Source organism: Pelecanus crispus, chromosome 5 (assembly GCF_030463565.1).
Source record: "Pelecanus crispus isolate bPelCri1 chromosome 5, bPelCri1.pri, whole genome shotgun sequence".
NCBI lineage: Eukaryota > Metazoa > Chordata > Aves > Pelecaniformes > Pelecanidae > Pelecanus > Pelecanus crispus.
The window spans coordinates 20,177,248-20,194,128 of NC_134647.1; the positions used below are offsets into that span (position 1 = coordinate 20,177,248).

At 39.6% G+C, this 16,881-nt stretch overlaps 1 protein-coding gene across 1 annotated transcript in view; it reads right to left on the bottom strand.

Moving 5' to 3' along the window:
- Positions 1–287: 287 nt before the first annotated feature.
- LOC104032035 (dipeptidyl peptidase 4) overlaps positions 288–16,881 on the bottom strand; it is a 39,322-nt gene continuing 22,728 nt past the window's right edge. The window contains exons 17-26 of the mRNA XM_075710418.1: positions 16,245–16,292; positions 15,653–15,751; positions 13,532–13,601; positions 11,693–11,887; positions 10,708–10,762; positions 8,553–8,652; positions 6,851–6,915; positions 1,573–1,645; positions 1,248–1,321; positions 288–386 (exon numbers count right to left, since the gene is read on the bottom strand). Coding sequence (XP_075566533.1) covers positions 288–386; positions 1,248–1,321; positions 1,573–1,645; positions 6,851–6,915; positions 8,553–8,652; positions 10,708–10,762; positions 11,693–11,887; positions 13,532–13,601; positions 15,653–15,751; positions 16,245–16,292 — 878 coding nt within the window. The remainder of the gene's footprint in view (positions 387–1,247; positions 1,322–1,572; positions 1,646–6,850; positions 6,916–8,552; positions 8,653–10,707; positions 10,763–11,692; positions 11,888–13,531; positions 13,602–15,652; positions 15,752–16,244; positions 16,293–16,881) is intronic.

The following is a 16,881-nucleotide window of genomic DNA, read 5'->3' on the forward strand; positions in this document are numbered from 1 at the left end:
TAAAGGAGAAAAAGGTACTGATTCCAGCAAGTACCATGCTTTCCTAGAAGTCTGCAACATACCTACATTCTGGTAATGTTAAGACCTGATTAAACACAATCACTAAAAATGCAATAGTTGCTTGGCAACAGAAATCATTATAAAGATTAGCATTTCATTGCGTACACAAGCATCCCAAGAACTGCCCCTTATCTCAACTTCATTCATAAAAGTTTATACTGGCTCAGTGCACATTAGCTAGAGAGTTTCCTGGAGAAGTACCATCGCTAACAACCAAAATGCTGGTGCTAGGGCAGTGAGAAACACTGCTTTATGAAATGGCTCATATGGGTATAAATATGCTTATGTGCTTGACCGGTGATGGCATGGTCTTTGTCGGTATACCACTGCGGGAAAGAAAAATACAGAGAATGTCAGTTCTAGCCACATCTAAATGATATAAATCAAACATGGTAAGACATAAAAACCTGCAGACATTTAAAGTTATCCCAGCATGAGGCTAATTCAGCATGGAGGCAAAGACATGGTGGTGGTAGGAGGCTGCTATGATACTTTTGTCCCTGCTTTGTGTGTGGGACACACCATCTACTTATGCTAAAAGTACAAAATGAATACATGGCCTGTCCCCATGCATGGCAGATGCAGCTCCTCAGTTTAGAGTGGTGCCTGAGCTCTCCACCCTGTAAGCCCTGCAAGTTTAAGGACAACCATGCACTGATGCATGCGGCTTCCTTCTGTACTTTATCCCTTTTGAGCACTGCTCCCCAAGGGCTGGGAGAAGGTAGGGCAGGAAGAGCCCGCACCTTAGTCTGAGAGTGTGCATGTACAGCATAGGAAGGGGCACATAACTACTTGACTTACAAGTTCAATAGAGAAACACCAAAAGTGATGGACAGGTTATCTGGGACTTAGCCGAAATTAACCTTTCCTTCTATTCTACGTGTAAGATACTATTCATTGGACTTCGGGTATACGCAAAGGTTGGGGTCAGCTTGGCTGTTTGTTTGAGAACACAAAAAACCCCTAAGATTAGGTAAACAGGGTCAAATAGAAGGAGGAGTTGCTTCACATTTTTTCTTGTACAGAAGATACATGGGTGTATTACGTTCAGTTACTGAACATGAAATGCAAGTACGTGAACTTTCATTTCAGATGGCAGTTGATTTATACCTAACAACAGGGAGCTTTTGCTATTATTCTCATAACACAAACCCATTTGTGTGATGATAAGCAAAACAGAAGCATACCATTGCCTGAAAATCCACTTCAGCATCAACAAGAGCTTTGGAAATCTGTGCTGCTTGCTGAAAGTGAACATTATCTGAAAAGTGGAAGAAAAAGAAGAAAAAGGTAAACAAAAAAATTGCTTCTGTACTACTCTGGGGGAAAAGCAAAACAACGAACACAGAAGACTCCCCAGCACTGCTGACTGAAACACAAATTAGTTGCAGAAAGCGGTATTATTTTATTGACGTAAATGTAACAGCCTTGCCCCTTCATGCTTTTGTTTTGTCAGTAGTAGAATTGCGAACCTGTCTGTAATACTAAAATGTCTAATTAACTGCAACTCACCATCTGCTGTTCCATGAATAAGGAGATATTCAACTTCTTTGAATTTTTCAGCTCTGGCCATTACTGTTGAACTCTGAAATTAAAGAAAAGGGGAAAAAAAAGAAAAAGAAAAAAGGTGCTATTTGTTAGAAGATGATTTGCTACCAACTGACTTTGATTCCTGTTGACACAGGCTGGGGTCCTTCAGATAAAAACAACCACCCCTGCTCCCCTCCGTGCCCCCAAGCAGCATGTTCACATATCCAGCAGCACCGTGCTCGCACTCACATCGTTCTGCACCGGTCTGCAATTATTACTGAGGGTTATGTCTGCAAAGTAACAGGCAATTCCAGAGGGGAAGAGTTTTGTGAGCGAGATACACATTTAATGCATTGCTAACGCGTTGTTAGCCTGCAGCACACCACTTGCCACAGGTTTCCTGTGCGACTGCAGACAAGTTAAAAAAGTGTTGCCATGGCAACAGGGCACCCTATGATAGCGAGGAGTAGATATTGCAGAGACTACACGCATTATCTTCCCCACCGAAATGTTCACTACAGTTTACCTGTAGGTAAGTCAACAGAGCTAGTATTTCATCAGTCTCAAGCAAAAATGCCTGACAAGAAGTTTAAAACAATGCTCTCCCCCAAGTACGATACAGAAATGCCTGAAGGAAAAACAACACTAGACCGAATCTATAAATAGAAGTCAAGCTACATTTTGGGAATTGAAACACAATACGGTGATGAAAAAAAAAGGGAAAAAAAAAAAAAACCTGGCAACTAAGATTAATCAAGAAACTTAAAATACAGTAACAACATATTCCCTACAACATACTAACCACCCGACTTGCTACTGTGACTAGGTACTGAAGAATGAGGGAAGTAAGGGTTGCAGGTAAGATTTTTAATTTGGGCAAGGAAAGGGAATAGGATAGTGCTCTGCCATCAGAGTGGGAAGAAAAAAGGGACAAAACAAGACATTTTAGGCTCGATAAGACAACCAGCATAATGGGGCAAAAATACGTTGAATTAAATTTCCTTTCATTAGCAACATTTTAGGGGTTCTCTGCTGAGAATGACTGAACCCCTGTGGAAGTTTTCTCTATATTACAGCAACTTGAAAGCTACTATGGCATGGAAGAAAACAGTAAAAATTAGAACAAAAGAATGTGATGTTTTGTTTTGGTTTTTTTTCTCCCCCACTTTGTACTAAAGCTGTATCCTTGCACAGGGATTTGCATTTAGTACCCCCAAAAAGTCAAATACATTGTATTACCAAGACACAGAAGTGTTCTAATTTCCTTATGTCTCTTGTACACTCATGAATCTTTAAAGCAAGCATAAATATTAAATTCCTTTTGTTATGGCAGAGTAGCATACCACAACCCTCTCATAAGTGAAATGAGTTCTTTGTAGTTATTCAACCACATTTAAAAAACGAGTTCAGCAGAGAGAAAAAGTCACCCTCCGATCCGTAACATTGGAATTGCCCTCTTCGGATGGTGAAAGGCTGCAGAGCACCAGAAATCCCATCTAATATATGGAAATGCATGCACACTGGAAGCATGACACTATCCATTGAAACAAGTTGGTATCATGGAGTAAGAACAGTCAGTTAGGATAGTGCCAAAATCTGGAGAGAGGACTTTGATTCAGTGAGGAGCACCAGTACAGCAGCCGACCAAAACAACGATTCAGGAAGTAATGGCCCAATGATATAAAAAAAAGCAAAAAAGAAAAAGAACCAAGCAATATCCTCTGAGTGAATCATTTTCCACATGTGCAGAGGGGGACTTGACAGATCGCCTTTAGAAACTTTCTTCCAGCAAATCAGTGCTGGTTTAAGGGACATCAAACCTTCTGCGAGTGGAAGCCTGACCTGACCTACACTTCTGAGAACTCGACTTTCCAAAAGCAGTTTTACAAAAAGGATATCACTATTCTTACCCTCCAAGCATTAAACAAAATAAACCTATTTGTAAAATACTTCAGAAAGAAGGAATGCACAAGAGAGATACTTTCTCAGGGTTTTTTTGTCACTTGCAACTGATGTCTCACTTGCGTACACAACATGAAGAGTCCCTTCCCCAAAATGTGCTTTAAGGACACAGTAGTTCTGCCAGGAAAGGAGGTTGCAGGATAGGGAGCGATCTGAAGTTAGGCACAGTTACAGCACAAAGCAACAGCTACATCAGCTGAACAAACTTCAAGTGGACAGCAAATAAATACAACTGAATTTACCCCTTCAATACATAGTTACACCGCCAGGACAAAGGTTCTGAAAAGGTAACATGTACAACCACTGAGAACTAGGCCCTGCTGAGTGTAACTGGCTTCTCTAAAGATCACACAGCAGTCAACATTTTATCAGCACTCCACAAACAAGTTAAGGTTTGGCTGAAACTGAAGGTCTCTCTCCCTTTAGCATATTCTCAGATAATAGAACAAATGTCAAATCAGTACAAGATGGCATATTTACAAAATTGTACCCTGTTTTGCATAACCTAATGATGCAGCAGTTCTTAAGGACTGAACATTTCAAATCTGCTAGAAAAAGATTGCCAAATCTATGACTGTTTCAAACACTTGCCAAAAGCATATCAAATTCAGAGTGAACTGCAAAATAATCTTCTCACAAGTTGAACAGTCTCTTCGGTATGCTTTACATGGCTACTGCATCTGACCTCTAGAGCTCTGCCCTGATTTAGCCTCAAGTCTTTCACATCAGGGACATTGCTTCCTGGGCGGACGGCTGCTCTGCCATTCAGCCGAGGATCCCCGCACAATTCCATTGGGAGCAGCACCCATGCTTGCTCCTTTCTTTTACAAAGCTCTCATTTTTAATAGCTCACAACCACCTTAAAAGGCACTGATGACACCTAATTAGCCTACTTAGAGGAGTGTGAGTCATCCCTCAGACTTGACTCTTGACAAAGAGTATTTAACATCTCGGGTTCTCTTCCTTCAATAAATGTGAAACCGAATGTCACAGTAATACAAAGGTACGGCAGACCCTTCTTACCACCACTAGTTTCTTCAGACTATGTATTCAGAGTCATTAATAACACTCTGCGCATTAGGAAGGCACCTAGCAGCACACATCTTCTCTAAGCAGGTGTGTACACAGTGCCGTTTCCTCTAAATTAGGGCACACAGAGTTTATGCAACCTTTCACTTTTCAAGCCAGCTTTATAGCGGATGCAGTAGGATAGAGAATATATGATGCAGCACACAAACCTGACAGTATGAAGTTAACAGTTCAAAAATGCTTTAACAGCTTCAGCTAGGAGAGCTTGCAGTACATATTTTGCATTTACTTGCTAAAAAACATTCAGTTCAGAAAACAGCTCTCATCGGCGCTAAGGGGCCAGGAGGCTGGCTACCGGGACACCGAACAAAGGGACCGTAAGCCAGGAACATGCTGGGCTGAAGTCAGGAACATGCTGGGTCTTCAGCAACAACAAAATCCCACAACCCTTCCAATTGATGCTACATGAAAAGCAACAAACTCACTTCTCGAGCTACTCCACCCCTCCAGGTTTATACGGAAAAGTAAATTCCAAGTAATACATCATTTGGGGCTTTTAACAACGAATGAGGACTTAGTTGCATTTTCCTGTCTCTAGAAGCAGCAGCGAAGTGTGACAATCTGATCTGTGCAATTACCCCTCCTCCATCTAGCCACCATTCTCCCCAATTAGTCCTCCGAGTAACACATTTGAAACCTTTAGCTCTTTGGTACTGGCAGTTTCAACGTGGCCATTGCCAGCAATGGATACTATGCCAAGAAAATCCGACTCCTGGCTTGAAAGGATTAAACAGTCCTCTGTTGCCATCTGTGCCGTGAAGCTGGTGAATGACTTTGTGCACCCAGAGTGTTAACGTTCGTTCTGCACGACGACAGTGACTTCTATTTACACTGCTACCTCGCAGACCTCCTACTGTTCCCACTGCCTTAAAGAAACGCATTTGGAAAAAGGCAGGCAGGCGGCTGCAGGCTGCTGGTCAGTCCCCGGCGGGCCCCAGCAGCTCGCTGGTTGGAAGCGGCAGCCGCGGCACCAAGTCTTCCAGCAGTCGCTGCCATTGTTCTCAATTTTGACCAGAATGTCTGATACAGCAGTTGACAAAACCAGGTGACTGTAGCGATATGTCAAAACAGACGTTTCAGTCCATTGCTGTTTGTGTTTATATGTTTTACCATACTTCTAAATCAGTGCAAAAACCCCAACCTTTTTTTCCCCCCCCATAGCACTTTTTAATGCATCAAGACACAATCAGTGCTGAACTGTCTTCTAGGCTATTTACCAGCCCAAGCAAAAAATGCCCCATCTCTCTTCCTCTGGCATCCATGTTTGGTTCCAGCATCACCATGGCTGAACACCTCTGTGAAACAACCCAAGAACCAGGGCACACAGCACCCCTCAGACCCCTCACAGTTCTCCAGCAGCCACTGTATTTCCACCTGGATCTGAAATTTAACAAAACCTTACGGAAGGCTCGGGCTGCTCTGCCCTACACCCTGTGACTTCAAAAAGCCCTTGAGGCAACAAAAGGTCAAGCAATTCATTGTGCCATAACGAGGACAAGCAATCCACACTGTTGTGCTCCCATCAGAACACCTGGAAATCCCCTCACTCCTGGGCAAACGTTTGTCATTTCACACCAAACCTTGGACACCCTGTGTTTGTGGACACGGGGCCAGAATGCCAGCCCCAACACTGCTGGCTCTCAGTTGGTCTGCAATTTGTTTGATATAATCACAGTACAGACAGACTTGCCTACCGGTCAAAGTTGCCTAATATTTAGGAGATTTTGCTGTCCCTGAAAAAAGCTTGCAGATTCCTAAAGCAAGAAAGTTCACACAATACCCATTTTTTTAAAAATTACATTTCAGAAAGAGCTGGAGTTGTTTTGGTGGAAATGTTGTTTAAGAGAAAGCATAGTTTGCCCACGAGCATATTAAATTTTAAAACAAATTTGTTTCTTGGTGATTAAAATAAAACAGTTTTTACAGCTTGTTTTACAGTCTGCAAAGTAGCCAAATGGAACTGAATGTAAAAAAACCAAAAAAAACCAGCACACCAAACAAACAACAGAAAACCCACACCATACATGCAAATCCAAATGCATCAGACTACAGCCTCTAAAAGCACAATGCAACAGTTAGAGCTGGAAAGAAGAAACAAACTTATTTTTTCCCATGGGGAAGGAACGAGACTGTATAAAGAAAAACAGAGTGGTTTAGAAAAGAAACAACACACATCAAAAAAACGGAGTAAAAGTGATTTCTTTCTTACAGTATAATTCTTCAGATTATCACTTGCTATAGGAAGGCCCATGTATCGCTCCGTGTATATTGAATCTGTAATTAAAAAAAAACAAAACCAGAATATGCTGCTTAATTTTCAGTCTGTCTGTCTACCCGAAATTTTACCCACTGACACAAACAGTAAGAATGCATACTGGAAATTAAAAGAAAAAAGAAAAGAAAAAAAAAAAAAAAAGGATAAAACCAGGTTTTCCAGAACGAGGCATGTAGGTAACCATCATTATTCAGAATATTTAATCTTCTTGTTGCCATGGACACCTGAATGCTGAATATTAATTAAGTACTTTGTATCAATGTTACCTTACTGTTATTCTTTCAGTAATCCTAAGAAAATTACTTAAAATCTTGCAGTAAATGACTAGCATTTGACAAAAGTCTTCGATATTTTATCTAAATGTTTACTACTAAAAATCTAGAAAATGAAAATGTAGCAATAGATTAGGACTCAGCTTGCCTCTATGTTATATAGTAAAAATTAAATATCTCTGATTTTCCACAGATTTTTCAGCATGCTATCATATTACTTGTTTTGCAGATCTGCTGCCTTATTTTAAAAATGCCACACAAATCTATGCTCTGTTGCCATATTCTAATGTCCATTCGACTTCTCATCAGCATTGTTGCACTGTTTTGTGGTTTTTTTTTTTATGTTGAATATGCATGCCTCCATAACCCTTTCCTTTATCTAATCAACTAAAGTGGTTTGTCATTAAAAAAAAAAAATTCCTGCCATACTGTAATATTCATGTCCAAACAGTACGAAAACACCCCTATGTCCTCAACAGACTACTGCTAATACCTGGTAGTCCGATTTGATCTGTTGAATTAACCAGAGACATAATACGCTATTATACAGCCCCTGTGCTAAATACAGAATGATAAATTATGCCTTACTTAGCAGAGGTTTGCCAGGAAAAGCTTTCCTTTGAATGTTTTTGGACAAATCCAAACCAGAAAAATGTCAAAATGTGGTCACATTGTACCAGCACATACTATATTTTTAACTATATATACACATTTTTTGATCTGGGAGGAGGTCCCCTATAACTGTATTTATAGCCTCATGCAACTGCAACCTTACACACTGTAAGCTTGAAGCACGTACAGACTTGTCCACTTGTTCAGGTTTTCCTCACATCAAGCTATTCTTAAGATTAATTAGCTTCATAAAATCCAAATTTTACACTCTAAAAGGAAAAGAAAACAAAGGTAATTCAAATCCTATTCTGTTACTTTGAGAGAGTAAATTACAATGCAAGTTCGATGTTAAGCCTCACAGTTCGCTTATAAGTGAAGTAGCATTTTGAAGAAGCAAAGCCTAATAGTGATGGATTTCTGACACACAACACTGGTCTTGGAACACGTGGCAGCTTTGGGAAGCACACACAGACACATTACGGTAATACTACAAATATTACAATAATTTAGCCTTCATTAAACATTGAAGAGATTACCTGGAATTGTGGATCTGAGTTTTTAAAATGGGAAATAAGATTTAGGGAATCGGTTTAATTCTGAAATGCAATACCCATGAGTTCATAAAAACAGACCAAGTGGCATTTACGTGGCATCTAGTAGATAATCAAAGTTCTGCGCTATGAATCAACACTTTGCAGCATGTGCACTGCAAGACATATGGGAATCCTTGTAACGAGGAAGCCATCACATACCATAATATTGCCAACGTGACACGGGGGCAACCGCTATTCCACACTTGAACACGCCGCTTCCAGAGCCAAGCACCATGGAGGTCACGTATCCCCCATAAGACTGAGAAGAAAACATTGCTGTTATTTCAGTCGGGAAGAAAAGGATAGGGCCCATCTGCTAAACGGTTCATCAGACATTTATCGGCTCAGCGTTTTTCATATTAATGAACTCCATTCTGAATTTGGGTCAGATCTCACCCAGCCTGCTCAGTGGGGGAAACAGGCATCAAACAGCGCATGGCAGCTGTGGCGCTGATGAATGAGAACTTGCTGGGGAAAAGGGGCGCAAACGCCGTCGAACTGTGACTCAGCGAAGGATGACAGTGTTTGGTGGCACCGTAGGCAGCAGCGAAAGACAGGAAACAACACACTGCTGAACCGCTGTGTCCCTCTCCGGGGTGGGGGAGTGGGTGGAAGCAGAGCTCGGGCCCACAACGCGCCTGATGAGTAGTTGCACCAGGGCATCCAAAAATTTACAACTCCCTCAGAGCAGGCCTACGGCAGCTCACTTGCTAACTCTCCTCCAAAGCATCAAGAGCAAGACTGTGACCGGGGAGCGAAGATCTTCTGCTGAGTCTGTGGGAGGAACTGTGCAGCAACACACTCCTTGCTATGCACCGAAAATTCACTCGCAGTCTAGCCTGATACACAGATGAGTAAATATCTGACACACTCGAGCATCCAGGCAGCGAGATACCTAAACAGTGTCACTGGCTGCCCAAATGACTGCCCTCACTATAGTTTGAAGGGGTTATTTAGGAAAATGTGCCCACCCACATGCAAAAAGAAGAGCAATTTTTGGATCTTGCTCCTGTCTTGAAACCAGACTACAGGCAAATGGAACTGCATCTTAGTTCAAAGCCCTTAAATGCTTGCTCCAACGTCAATACTTAGGTCCTCCCAATGAGACCAGCAAAGCAATGCACATACTTCGTAATTAAATCCATGTATAAGTATGTTGCCTAACGTGGCCACAGTAAAGATATTACTGCTGAACCTATGGCAAGCAAAATTAACGTACATAGTGACAGGCTGACAATGAGACACTGACAACTTGAAAACTCGATAGAGAGAAAACCTGCCCACAGGTTCAGTATCTAGGATGCATAACCCCAACCTAGCTCCGAAGAGGACTGCTCTTCAACTATTCATCCTGTGGCTCATAACAAGTAAGATGGGAATGCATTAAGTCCTCCATTTCTGTAGAAACAATTTCTCTCCCACTAAAATTAATACTACTACACTTGACTTCATACAACATGGAGATGTTTATCCCCACAAGAAAAGCTACTAAAGGCACCGTCATCAACTTGCCATCAAGCAATTTGTTCACTGGTGCCTGTCACCAGCCGTGACCAAATTTCAGCTAGCAGTTTAATTCCAGATCCTGCATGCAATCCTGCATATACTTAAAAATAGTATGCTTAAACAGAGCATGCAAGAACACTCCCTGTGACACCAGAAAACAGTTAAACAGCAGCCTGGGACAGAGAAATGTTCCGAGTTTGAATCAAATAGGTATCACTAACACTACCTACGCACTTAGCCTTACAGCTGAGGGGGTATATATATGCTATTAAACACCCCCCTCTACTGTGACAGGTTTTAAAGACACATCAAAGTTGGAGAAATCTGGTTGGAAGTACTGCTGAAATAAAATACAGCCAAGCACAACAATACTGCAGATTCAGGTATTTTCAGGCTGCTAGTAAAAACACAACAACCATGCCATGCAGCTGGTTCACATGTAGTTTTACATCTTTTTTTAAAAATTAGTCATCCAACTAATATAAAGAGACACCAGTGAATATATACTTGGATTTTTTTTCTTTTTAATATTAGTTCATCTTGTACATAGGAACTTGGCAGCATCCCTTTAAATTGTTTTTAATCCCTCTAGTAGTCCTAATTTCTGTTTCAAAGGCTCCTGAATGCTTGCAAAGGGACAATGTATACAGGCACTTGCAAGATGTACTTCATCAGTTCAGTTATTGGAGCGTGCCGTGACCCCGGAGGTGCCTCACACTCACTACTCCAGCACCTCCCACACACGGCCGCACAACAAATAGTTGTTACAATTAAATAATAAGCCAGCCAAACTTATTTGAGTACTTACCCAACCCCAAATAGCTATTCTGTCCTTATCAACAAAGCCCATTTCAGAAAATTTTCTAAAAGCAAACAGAACAATTAAATGCTTAATGGATTGCAAGTATCTGCCATTATACAGACGTGCCTGTTTTCCATCATGTCTGCCTCTTCCTATTGTACAAATAAGCACTTCCCACTTCATCACAGTGACTGCATATGAAAACATACAATACTTCAGGTACGTGTGTTTTTAAGAAAGTCAGAAAAACATCTGTGCATGTGAGAAACCAAAACCTGGACGGTCTGTAAAAGCCCTCAAACCACACTCACTGAAATTTGTATTGCATTTGGTTAGATTTCACCACGTGTCTCACCTTTTATTTTTTGTCTTTTTTTTTTTTAAAAAAAAAAAAAAGGAGCAACACTCAAATTGCAGCAGTAAGGGACAGGCTGACACCTGTAAATCCAATCAGGGTTTAAAAAAAAATTCTGAAATGCTATTTGTTTAAACTCCTTAACATTTTAAAATCCCCCAAAGCAAACCCCGTAAGATCACTTCTTTGTGATTCTGACAGATTCATACTGACATCGTTCGGTTTAGTGAGGTTCTACAAGCATGAACCAAGTGACGAAGATGAACTATGATGTAAAGGCTGAGTAGTTCATACAAATAACTCTGTCGCAACAGAAACTTGCAAAAAGCTTGGAGTAAAACTTGCAGCTCCAAGTTCCTTGGTAGCATGCTCTTCTACTAATGCGACAGCTATCATCCCTATAAAAGCAGGGATATGGTAAATTTGTTATTACAGCATTAACTCTTCTGTCTTTTTAAACACAAACTGATGGTTGGCTCATAAATGACACACTTCAGCATACAAAATTAATGTAGAATTTAGTTATGTTTTTGCCAGTAATTTCAAGATGACCATTCGAAATCTTTACTTTTTTTTCCCCGTACACAATAAGCACAGAAAAGAAGGAGCAGTGTTGACCATTTCATTGTAGCTCACCTGGCTGCTGCTATCTGATCTTCCACTTCATATGTTCCCAGCCTTCGGTTTATCGCATGCATAATTTCATCCCCTTGGTATCCACTTCCTCTGCCATCAAAGCTGGCCACAATGATCTGCTCGGTGCTTGCAAGGTAAGTAGCCCAGCTGATCCGGAAGACATAATCTACTTTCTGACTACAGGGTCCTGCATACCTGGGTGAAAAGTGCCACAGAATTGAGGCATTTACTCTCCATGTATTCTCACATCAAGCATTTGAAATGCAATTATTGCTGACACTCTTCAGCCACTAAAGAAGGGTAAAATTTTAAATTAAACTGAGCAAACATGCAAAACATCCTTGACTGACTCCAAACTGCTGCTTTGCCTGGACAAAGCAATATGCTTTTTTAAAAACTTCAACTGTTAATCAAGAAAGCAGACTGGATTTTGTTTTACTGCTTTCTGCTCTAATAAGAAACTTTCATTATTTTGACTTTAAGCGGCTTATCAGAAATCCAACCCAAATTCTTTTTTGTGTTGGTATATCTAGTCATCTAGAACCTAAGTTTCAAAGCAATGCTCTTTAACTATTTCTGTTCCATTTACCTATGACGTACTTGGTTAAAGTCTGAAATCAACAAACAGCCTTCATTTGGGAAAATGAGAAAGATCTTTTTCTGCATTTTTTTGTGTCTCATCAGTGTTCCTTACAGTTTAACCTATTTCTTATGCAGGCTGAGAAAAAGGAAGCAAAACTGTAATTATAACTTTTTATTTTAAAATACTTGGAAGCCCTTGAGCACTACGAAATCACACTCTAAGTGCCTGGATGGTAAAATTCTGTTTGCAGTGCACTTCTCTAGCCACTGTTCAACAGAGTAAGAAATGGAAGAGTGGCTCTTATGGCTCTATAACCCATTTTTCCCAGTTTTAAAAGCAAAGAAAAACCTATGAGGAATTCTCTGTATCGAGCTTTGTTTCTATACACTATGGATCCTGACACTGCTGAAGGAATTTCTGATATCAAGATCACCATGAAGCGGAGGTGATCCTGACAAAGGCCCAGGTAAGTCAATAAATAGAATCAAAACCAAAATAACTCTTAACAAGCAAAGAGCACTGACTACTCATTAAAATGTTCAATAGGCATATCAAAAAGCATTACAGTGCTACCAAATGACATTATATAAAGATGTACCTAACAATTAACAGCTAGTTTCCCTGTGGAGTCAGCTTTTTGTAAAAAGAGGAAAAGGTTAACATTTCTATTTTAATGAATAGCTAAACTTCAGTAATTTCCAGTCAGAAGAAAACATACCAGCACAAACAGAAGTGCTTGAGGAAGAACGGACCAAACAGCACATGCCCATGGTCTTGAATTTATGAAAAACCAGCAAATGCCATCCTGACCACAGGATGCAGTTTGCCAACACCAGCTGACAGTCAAATATCACAGGGAAAAATGCAACGTCACACTCACTACTTCAGCTTTAGGATACAAGGCTTATTCAAGGTTTCATTCTGGAATGTCATTTCATTGAATATTATTCCTAATGAACTCTAAGAGCAGAGAATGAGGTAAGCTAATGCGAACATCCTGGCTTTTAAATGAGATACAGAACATATCTGCCCCACTGCTACCAGCAAAATATGTGCTTATTAAGCATTACACCATCTTAGAGTACAGGAATCTATCACAAATTGGGATACACCTCATTTTTTCATTGCTTATTAAAACTACTCCAAGAAGTAATTAGAAAACATGCCAATTTTGTGTTTCCTGATCTTATTAAGAGCATTTGAAGTAGATGAAAGTAATTATTAACACAACATTGCCATGTAACTTGAAGACTTACACATCAAGGAGCAGAGGGTACTTCTTTGATGAATCGAAATGGGGAGGCAGTATCATTTGATACCACAGGTCTAAAAGTGAAAAGAGTTTGACTTAGGTCAGTTCTTCAGTAAAATAATTTGACATGCATTACAATTCATACAAGAGCACATTTGAGACACCCCCTAAAAATTAAGAAGTAGTTTCATCTGAACTGTCCTAATATATACAGGTAAAAATTCCTAGCTGATCTAATAATGTTTTTTTAATGTTTTACAGCTAGGTTAGCAGAGAGTCTGGAACTGGAATGTCTAAAATAATAATAAAATCTGGGGACTCAACATGCTCTACATTATAAGCTTACATGTAAAACTTGGTAAGTCTCTACAGTAGTAAATCTGACACTAGCTTAAAAATGTTTCTCTACTCAAATTTTTCTCCCAGCAGTAAAAAGAAATTTTAAATATTTTGAACCTGTCAGATAGACTTTGCATGACAGTTTGTAAAGCATCCCAGAAACATATCCAAATATCTATTATTTCTCAAGCAACACTGATTCTGGTTCTATCCATGTTACTCTTTCCACCCAAGTTGGCTGAGAGTTAGCTGAACATTTTCAACGCACACCATGTAAATTTTGCAAACCAATTGGCTCAATTGTTCACTCATGAATTTTAAAAGAACTGATGCTGCAAAGGAAGCATGAAGCAATGCTGATGGACTGCACTGCAGTAATAGCCAGAGTGCAAGTCTTACAGAAATTTGTCCGGGTATGAATATGCAAGACATTAAAACACTGAAGACATTAAAAATCTAAATTGAACACATGAAAATACTAGCTTCAGTGTTTTTGCATAATCTGTGTACTCCATAGTCTCGGGAGCAGATTTCTTCTTTGATAACATACATGGATTTGCGAGCAGACTTGGAACTCGAAGTAGGACTACATAAATGGATTTATTTCTCCTATTTGTGCCATTAAAAACAGATTCCCCTTACCCAAAAACTTTTACCCTGAAGAGATGAAGTAGTAAGAACAAAGAAGAATAAAAAGATGAATATACAACTGATAGCACGAAGAACATCTTTAAACCTCCATGTTGCCTGGAAGATTTCATCTTTAGCCCCTAGTAAAAATGTGACAGAAATAAAAGACAGAAAAGACAAAGATAAAGAGAGTTATTATATAAATAAGGTAACAGTGGAAGGAGGGAGGCATCAAAAAGAACAGTTAACAATGACTGACAGAACTCAATACAGTTCGTAAAATGTAATTCCATTAAGCATATTCATTCATATTATCAAGCGGAAGTTTGTCATGAAGGGAAAAGCTAGTAGCAAAGGCTGGAGCAAGAACAGTTTAGACGGGTACCAGGCGTCCCACTGCTGGTCTATCTGGTGTTCCTCAGCCTAGGAGCACACCAAGAAGGCTCCTGTGCCCGGACATGCAAATTCACAGGAGCACCACTAGCAAAGCAGTTCGTTTTCTAGCATTTCGTTCTAGTCTGTATTCAGAGGTTTATGCAGTCTTGGAGCATGAACGTGCTTTTAAGAAAGTGATTATTCAATCCAAATATTCCCCTACACAAAGTCAAAGGCGATCTTGTTGAAATGGAGCCTAAATGATTTTGCAAGTTTTTCCATTTAGATTCTATGTCTGGTTTTTGGTAACTGAACTTCTCCTCCACCGTCCCAACCTGCTAACACAAACCAAAGGGACTTGTACCTGCAAATTAAGACCTACTTGAATTTATAATTTAATTTAAATTCAACAATGCTTACGAGCTTTGTGCCCCACCCCCATTCCTCTTACTTATTTATTTAATGTGGTGTTAGGGACTTTTGTTTTTCAGGTAATTATCAAGGAAAAAAGGAGTTAAGCCACTTCATCATGACTTCATCATGAAAACATCAAGATATCACACTAGGGAAAAAGCATATTTTAGATAAGAATATTTTGGGATTTCAGAAAAAAACAGAATGTTTGGAGATGTCAAAAAAAAAAAAAATCGTCTTGCCTCTAAGTGCTGAATAACTGCAATAATCCCCACTACAACCATCTTTTCTGTCATGCTTTTCAGCAGAAGACCTTGAAGCACTTGGTGAAAGGGGAGAGAAAGGTAAAACATGTTTTTGAACTTACCGTATCCACCTACACGAATGGAGTCAACTTTTTTTGAAGGCATCTGAATATCTTTCAATGAATTTTCCAGTTCAGTGTTATTTTCCAAGTATCTGAGGACTAAATAACAGAGTTAGTAAGAGTCAAAGATTAAATACATTATTTTCAAATGCACTGCTCTTTAATTATGAACCACTTTAAAAATTCAGTCTGAGATGATGGCAACCTACACTGCAGTCTCAGTTTACTGCAGTTTTTGGTTTTCCTCTCAGATTCTATGTTTATGATACAGTTTTCCTTCAGTAATTTAGTACCCAGAAAGCTGTTTTCCCCATTTCTTATCTAAATGCCATTTCAGAAAAACTGAACAGCAGTAAATAAGTCATATATTACGCACTGTTTTCTAGCACAATGTAAAATAACGTTAAATAAACTATGAATAAACATATGCCAAGCTATATAATTTATTCTTCTGGTTAACTATAGTAGAGTAATTATCTGAAATTAAATTGACCCTTTATAATGACATTTTAATTATTATACTAAGCAATGAGAACAAAATTAAAATAAATTTACAGTGCAACAGAAATTACATTTTAAGACAATCCCGTACCTTGATCATCACTGCTTCTGTGCAGAGTAGATACAGGTAGGCCAGGACCTGTAACAGAGCACAAAACCTTCATGTTTGCACGCTGTCTCAAAACACAGCCCTCGTAAAGCAACTGGAAGTGGGTGAAATCATAAATGCTCAGCACTTGTTTCCCTCCAGCCTACACAAGCTGGATTTTAAGTTATTAGGGCCCAAACTCAAGCCACAGGATTCTATAAAATATTCAGACTGTCTCACAGGCGAACCACATGATTGTGAGGCACTGAAGAATTAAACTTCCACTCTTTAGCAAAGTCTGCCCATCAGCTGTGGACCGTGGTTTGGAAATCAGTAAGCCTTGTCACAGAGACCTCAGCAGTCTTCTTCAAACAACCATTTTTACATGACAGAGCAGCTCCCTCTCTGCTGTCTGTCTGTTCTTCTAGCCCATAGATCAAGGAAGATATTGGCATCTTAAAAAACAATATACAGTTCAGTTTAATGGAAATTTTACAGAAGATTTTATTTTTCCCACCCTTTGATTACTTTATCCCTTGTACTATCTAGCATAAGCACTTACAGGTCAGAGACAGATGACAGTCCCACTGCTTAACTTAGGTTCACTGGATTTTTTTGAAGAGCATTAGCTATCTTAATT